Here is an 8444-nt window from a genome sequence, read left to right on the forward strand (position 1 = left end):
TTTTAACATCATAGGATTTAATAAATATTTATTAAGAGTTACTAAATTGTTCATTAAATACGATTTATTAAATAATAAATATTTGTTAACAGTTAACAAATATTTATTAAGTACAATTTGTTAACTGTTAATAAATATTTGTTAATAATTAATAAATACTTATTAATTATTAATAAATGTACTTTTCTTCCAAATAAATATTTATTGATGGTTAAAAAATATTTATTAAAATTTAATAAATCAAATTATTAATAGTTAATAAATCCTTCTGTCAGTGTAAAAATTTTTAAAATTAATTCGATTAAATTTTTCAGAATTATTAAATAAAATTTTAAATTCAATTATTTTTTTAACGCACTGATAGAAAGATATGTTTATAGTTCATATTATTTGTTAATATTTAACAAATCATTTATTAGAGACCACTTTTTAGTCCTCAACAAATATTTCTTAGTATTTAAAAAGATTTATTAATATTTAATAAATGAATATCAGATTTATTAAATACAAAGCATTTTAAATATTTAGAAATATTTATTTAATACTAAAAAGTGGTCTCTAATAAATGATTTGTTAAATATTAACAAATATTTTTAACTATAAACAAATCCTTCTATCAGTGCGCACTTTGGCTTGAATTTTTGAACATAACAACAATCAAAGGATTTATTTCAAAATTATGAACAAAAATATCAATAACTAAAAACAAAAGTTCGAATTTTGAATCAGCGAGTGATATTTAGTCAACAAATTGTCGTATAAACAATAAAAAATCAAATTACATGCGAGTAAACAAGCTAACTGACCGTTTCACCGATTCAGTTTGAAAAAAATTTTTCCGCTTGCAAAATATCAATGGATAAAAATAAAAAGAACCAATCGAAATTACTTCTTTTGATGTAAAAAATTTTTTCCGCTAAAAGCTTTGAATTTAAAAGGATAATTTAAAATAAAAAACGATTGAAATATTTATATAATACGACATGCGTAGGTACAAATGTAGAATTAAAGGGTTCAAAGCTCCGAGGTGGCGGAACAAAAATGTTTGTTGAAATGATGATAATAGTAATAAAATAAAAACTAAAAACTAAAAAGCTTTGTGTAAATGTAATTATAGTTTGAGTTGGAGTAACATAAAGAAAGAGAAGCCATGGGAACTAAATGCGTTAACTAATAATAAGCCAACCGAGAAACTGGGTTATTCAAACGCGATTCGTAGTAATCCTAATTAACGTCGTTTCACTATTTTTTATTTATTCGTTTATTTGTCTAGTTATTTATTTATCTATGTGGGTTTGAATGCGCAGAGGTTGAGATTGAGAAGTTTGTGGGTGTATTGCGAAGGATAGGAGGAAATAAAATAATTTGTCTTGTGCAGAATCACCGAGAAGATATGTCGAGGGTGAGGTGACGATTCACTATCGTTCTCCAGTCCGCGCGGAAGCCAAGGAAATTCTCAGTGAAGAAGAACTCGCTCGCAGGAGTGCCGAGAACATGCGCCGCGTTTATCAGGAGGAGAGACGACGAAAGTATCTCCAGGAACTTCATGACATCGATTCCCGTCGACACACTGATAATTTTATGTAAGTTACACTTCTAGCTGCTTCTAATTATTAATTTTAATTATTAATTATTAAACTAAAACTTTATTTTCATTTTGATAAGTAATTAAAGATCAAATGTGAGATTTTAGATACGTTAACTGTCACCTGAATAATTTATTTACTAATATTTGGTTAATTTTCGCTATAATTTAGTTATAACAAGAAAAAATTAGCTACTCCTATTTATTAATTTTAATTATTAATTATTAAACTAAAATTTTATTTTCATTCTGATCAATAATTAAAGATCAAATGTGAGATTTTAGATAGGTACAATGTCACCTGAATAATTAATTTATCAATGTTTGATTAATCTTCGATAACCTGACAGTTAATATATAATATTTGAGAGACATTGTGGATTCTTATTGAATATTTAAAATTCACCGCTGCTAAATTATTAACCCTGCGGGTGGTGGGTGAGAAAATATGGAGCAATGTTTGCGTTAAATATGCAACGAGAAATAATCTTACGCGACATTCTCGCAGCAGAATAATTTAAATGAAAAATTAGCTCTGATAATTTTTTTTTCTGTAGACCATCGCAAAAATCCCCGATTCCTCTGAATCGGTATGACGATTTTCTGGACGACCTGAGCTACCGCAGCAGATCTCAAGAGCAAACTCCCGAGCCGCGGCTTGTTGCGCGAGCGATGTACAATTTTGTGGGACAGACATCGCGTGAATTGTCATTCCGGGGAGGTGACATAATTCTCATTCGCCGGCAAATTGATAAAAATTGGTACGAAGGTGAACATAATGCCATGGTCGGTCTTTTTCCTCTCAATTACGTCGAGGTAAATAAATTTTATAGTATGTTTGAATTAATGAAACACTATTTTTGTTTTAGAGCTCAAATATGTCAAGATGAAATAAAATAAATGAGAAAAATTTTTTTCATTTCAAATAATTTAAATTTTTTAAAGTTTTTCCAAAACTTTGACTAATTATTTTAATAATTAATTATTATTAAAATTTGAAAAATTTTATTCGTGCTTTAATTTTTAAAAAAATTAAACAGAAATAATTTTATCTAAAATTAATTTTCATTCGCTTTAACTTTAAATTGTCTTTCGACTAAAGTTCTATTAAATATTAAACAATATCTTATTTAATAATTCAGTAAATTTAGAACACTGATAGAACATTTATGTTGACTCAAGAAATATTTTCTTGATCTAAGAATTTATTTTGGAAGACAAATGATTATTTTGCTTTAAAAATTTCTTGTCTTGATGTAGATTTTCTTGGCTCAAGAGCAATATTATCTTCAATCGATACATTTAAGTTTTTCAATCAAAATAACATTATCTTTTAAAAAACTTAAAATAATTCATCAAAGTATATTTCAAAAACTAAATAGTCTTTAATTGTTATACCAAAAAAAAATTATTTCTTGGAAATAAGTAAATTAATGACTCAAAAAAAAAGCCATTCTTAACACAAGTCGGTAACATCTTGAATCAATGTTATCGCCTATCTTGAACCAAGAGACAAAAATTCTTGAAAGAAATATATCTATATCTAGTTTCAAGAGTTCAAGTTTTGAAGAAAAAAAGTTTCTTGAATCAAGATTGTTTTTCTATCAGTGAATATTTGAAAGTCATTTTAATTATTAATGAACCTGACAAAATTTATCTCAGTAAATATTAGGAGCCATTAAATTAATTCCTACGTTATATTTTACATTTTCTAATCATGAAAATGTAAAACAAATTTTGTAATTTATTATTATTAAATTATTATTTTAAATTTAAATTATTAAATTATTATTTTTAATTTAAATTATTAAATTATTATTTTTAATTTAAATTATTAAATTATTATTTTTAATTTAAATTATTAAATTATTATTTTTAATTTAAATTATTGAATTATTATTTTTAATTTAAATTATTAAATTATTATTTTTAATTTAAATTATTAAATTATTAAAATCACTGATTAAAATTTCAGGTTCTTCCTTTCGAAGGAATGAGATCGACGCCAAAAAAACCGTACGAGGGTCAAGCTCGCGCAAGATTCAATTTCATCGCCCAAACAAACTTGGAACTATCTTTGGTAAAAGGAGAGCTCGTTGTTCTAACAAGAAGAGTCGACGACAATTGGTTCGAGGGGAGAATCGGAAACCGCAAGGGCATATTCCCGGTTACTTATGTTGAAGTTATTATGGAGCCAGGGCAACACCGACCCGGTAATGAGCACCTCTCATCATCATTATTATGAAAAAATTTGGAAAAAAATAAAATATTTTATAATATTGTAAATTATTAAAAACTTACAGAAACTCCGGTGTCTAGCAAACCCGTGGCTTCTCCAGCGGCTCACAGCATGCTGTCCAATGGAACTGCCAGCGGGAAATTAAGCATGGGACCTCATCACTACACACCATCGATACCCGTGAAAACAAGTACTACCGAGCCTCAATATATATCTCTGGTAAATATTAAAAATTAAACTTAATTAGTGTTAGCAAAAATTAATTTAAATATGTATGGATATTAATTTAGCAGATGTTTGATAATTTTAATAAATAAATTATTACAAAAAATTGAAATGTAGAAATTTTTTTAAAATTGAAAAATGCAATTTTTTAAAAATAATTTTTTATAAAAAATTTGTTTATTAAATAAAATAAAAAAATTGTCCAGTAATTGCTAACTTTAATATCAAATTTATATTAAAATTAAATTAGCAGATATTTTATAAATTTAATAATATTTTTAATAAATAAATTATGGCGAAAAAATTGAAATATAAAAATTAAGAAAAGTTAAAAATGCAATTTTTTTTAAATAATTTTTTGGAAAAAATTTGTTAGTTAAATAAAATTAAAAAATTGTCCAGTAATTGCTAACTTCAATATCAAATTTGTATCAAAATTAATTTAGCAGATATTTGATAATTTTTTCAGAAATAAATTATGACAAAAAAAAATTGAAATTTAGAATTTTTTTAAAAATTAAAAAATGCAATTTTTTAAAAATAATTTTTTATAAAAAATTTGTTTATTAAATAAAATAAAAAAATTGTCAATTAATTGCTAACTTTAATATCAAATTTTTATTAAAATTAATTTAGCAGATATTTGATAATTTTTTCTGAAATAAATTGTCACAAAAAAAATTGAAATTTAGAAATTTTTTTTTAAATTAAAAAATGCAATTTTTTAAAAATAAGTATTTAGAAAAAATTTGTTTATTAAACAAAATAAAAAAATTGTCAATTAATTGCTAACTTTAATATCAAATTCGGCGTAAAATTAATTTAGCAGATATTTGATAATTTTTTCAGAAATAAATTGTGACAAAAAAAATTGAAATTTAGAAATTTTTTAAAAATTAGAAAATGTAATTTTTTAAAAATAATTTTTTAGAAGAAATTTTTTTGTTAAATAAAATAAAAAAATTGTCCAGTCATTTCTAACTTGATAAAAAATTGAAGTGTAGAAATTTAAAAAGATTAAAAAGCAATTTTTTAAAAATAATTATTTGTTAAATAAAATAAAAAAATTGTCAAATGACTGCTAAAATTTTAACGTCATTAAATTTGTAACTTTAAAAAAAATGAAAAAAAAAGAGTGAAAATCTGTGGGGCTAGTGGTTTAATGAATTGTTTGGGTTTGCAGCCACGCATTGGTGTCACTGAACGCAACAAATTGCACGTTGCACCTGTCAACGAAACATTGCACATCGACACACACTCGGATACGCTGCCGTGAGTTATTTCGATTCATTTTTTCGTTATCTCTGTTTGTCAACTCTCAACTTAATTACCTAATAACAATAATAATTATTATTTATTTACCTTTTATTTTTTTTTTCCTTAAATTGTATTGTGCCGCTTAATTATTCAGGTACCGGGCGCTGTACAATTACCGGCCGCAGAACGAGGACGAGCTGGAGCTGAAAGAGAACGACACGGTGTTCGTGATAGAAAAGTGCGACGACGGGTGGTTCGTTGGTTCAAGCCAAAGAACTGGGTACTTTGGCACCTTCCCGGGAAACTACGTCGAGCGGTTGTGAGACGAGGCGAGTCCTCGATGGCCCGCGCCCACGAGGAGCAACTACCGCTTGCCCACAAACGGCCCCGTTAAACTTCCTAAAGAGACCAGGAAGATAGAGTACCGCTGTTAGATTTACAAACTTCAATATTAAATATTAAATAATAATAAAAAAAAAGTCATTAATAAATTATAATTATTGTAATAATTAATTAATTTACTTTGATTGTTTTTTGAGTATATAGACGTTAATAGCTTGAAAGGTCTTCCACGATTTTTTATGTCGGAAATTATTTTATAGCGTAGCGTTACACCAAATAATAATTGTTAATTATTAACAGCTAAGTTTTATTTTGTTTATTAATTATTTATATTGTCGACTAACGTCTTATGTATAAATAGTAATTATTAGTGTAAGATATTTATTGTTTCTTCCGCTGCAATGACTCTTCAAAATTGGAATGACGTTAGTTCCGAAATACGTTACAATTGAAGTGAGCCACAGCGCCTCTAGCGGCCAAAACTGGCGGCTTTATTTAAAAATTTGTACTTCCCGCTTTGACCACCAGAGGCGCTGTAACTAAGACGAGTTTTTTTGACAGCTGATTAAAAATTTAGAGTTTACTAGTGATATATTTCGGAATACACTCTTATAAATAATTGCGTGACATTGAAATTAAAAAATATTTGAGTTTTTGGAAAGTTTATTAGATAAAAATGTACTTTTAAAAATTCGTGCAAGTTTGTGAAAATTAATATGAAAATAAATTTACCAGATTTTTATCAATTTTTAGAATTTTTTTAACAGTTAAATAGTGACAAAAATAAATGAGAGAAAAAAATTGACATGTAGAAATTTTAAAATATTATAAATGCAATTTTTTAGAAATAATTTTTCAAAAAAGATTTATTTGTTAAATAAAATTAAAAAATTATCAAGTGACTGCTAACTTTAGTGTCATAAAATTAATACAGATGTGTTGATAAGTTTTGTAAGAAATTATGTCAAGAAAAAATGAAAAAAAATTCACAGGTATTTATTTTACAAAATTAAAAATTCAATTTATTAATTATTAATATAATACTAAATTATGAAAATTAAGTTAGCCGATATTCAAAAATTTTTATAATTTTTTTTTATTGAAAAAATAATTACAAAAAAACTAAAAAAATAATTCATTTGTAAAAAACTTTAAAAACTGTCAGTGCAATTTTTTAAAAATATTTTTTTTGTTTTAATTTATTTATTAAAAAAAAATTAAAAAATTAAAAACGTCGGCTAACTTTATTATTATTACTAAATTGTCCCGACATTTTTAATTTTTTTTCATTTATTAAATTGGAACTAAAAAATATTTTTTAAAAATTGCACTTATAATTTTTAAAGTTTTTTACGAATGAAATTTTTTTTAATTTTTTTTTGTTACAATTTCTACAATAAAAAAAATGCCTTAATTTTTAGATGTCAACTAACTTAATTTTCATTTTATTATGAAAATTAAATTACCCGACATTTAAAAATTTTTATAATTTATTTTATTGAAATATAATTTTTAAAAAATTAAAACAAAAATTTTCACATGTAGAAAATTTTTAAAATTATGCATGGAATTTTTAAAAAATAGATTTTTAGTTCTAATTTTTAATTAATAAAAAAAGTCAAAAATTGCTGAGTGTCGGCTAACTTAATTTTTATTTTATTAATTTATTTATTTGACATAAAAATAAAAAAAATTGACAGATAATTTCAGTGTCATATATTGCAATAGTAATTTGCAAACGCGGTTTGTTAAAATAAGCAATTAAATGCTGACTAAAATAATTAATAATAATAATAATAATAATAATGCGAGTCGTTGTACATGTGTATCAAATAATCACGAATTTGTCGTTACCACATACCAAAATAAATAAATAAATAAATATAAATATAAATAAAAAAAAATATATATTATCGTTAATAGTTCTGGTAATTACTAATTGTAAGAACTATAAAAGCCAATACATCTAAGCTTCCTAAGATTTATAAAAAATGGCACTCAATAATTATAAAATAATAAATATTAATATTAATATTATTTATTAATTGTTAAAAAGTTTTGCTAAGATAATTTAAAAGAAATATATAATAATATCTGCCTGTTAAAGTGCAAGCAGGTCGCATCCAAATTGATATTTTTGTAAACACTATTACTATTACCTAAGCTTATATTAGTTAGTAGAAGTAATTACTCACTGTTAATTTAAGTTTTAACTGGTACAGTAGGCCTCGAGGCGGTTTTAAAAATAATAATAATAATAATAAATAATAACGATCATATTTATACGACTAATAATAAATAATTACGCGGTTTTAATTGATGTCTATTTGGTAAATTAAATTAAAATATAAATAATTACCGCCTACATTACGATCGTTCATAAATTGACAATACGGAGTTATTAATTAATTTATAAATTAATTAATTTACTCGTTAATTGTAAATGTGGAAATATACATATATATATAAATAAATAAATATATTTGTGGCCGATTTCTGGCCTGAGATCGCGATTTTTATGCAATATTTAATAAATAATTATTGTAATAAATAAATAAATAAATAAATTATCAAACATATCGATGGTAATTAAGCGACATAATTTATATATTAATTTTTATTGATAAATTGACAAAGCATACAAATACAAATATAAATTAAAAATCGTTTTATATATCGTCTAACTCATTAACAAATGCATGATTTTACAAAAGCTCGATAGATAATTAATAAATATAATGTTGGATTATTTAATGTTATTTTAAATTTTGTTTATTTAAAAGGTACGTCGCAATT

General features: G+C 24.1%; 1 protein-coding gene across 3 annotated transcripts in view; it reads left to right on the forward strand.

Moving 5' to 3' along the window:
• Positions 1–6279, forward strand: part of LOC123259349 — a 135752-nt gene extending 129473 nt beyond the window's left edge. For all 3 annotated transcript variants that reach the window (XM_044719796.1, XM_044719804.1, XM_044719786.1), the window contains 6 exons: positions 1379–1583; positions 2143–2401; positions 3561–3798; positions 3889–4043; positions 5233–5321; positions 5461–6279. In XM_044719796.1, the coding sequence (XP_044575731.1) occupies positions 1379–1583; positions 2143–2401; positions 3561–3798; positions 3889–4043; positions 5233–5321; positions 5461–5629 (1115 nt within the window). In that variant the 3' untranslated portion in view covers positions 5630–6279. The remainder of the gene's footprint in view (positions 1–1378; positions 1584–2142; positions 2402–3560; positions 3799–3888; positions 4044–5232; positions 5322–5460) is intronic.
• Positions 6280–8444: the final 2165 nt, after the last annotated feature.

Source organism: Cotesia glomerata, linkage group LG1 (assembly GCF_020080835.1).
Source record: "Cotesia glomerata isolate CgM1 linkage group LG1, MPM_Cglom_v2.3, whole genome shotgun sequence".
NCBI classification, from domain to species: domain Eukaryota; kingdom Metazoa; phylum Arthropoda; class Insecta; order Hymenoptera; family Braconidae; genus Cotesia; species Cotesia glomerata.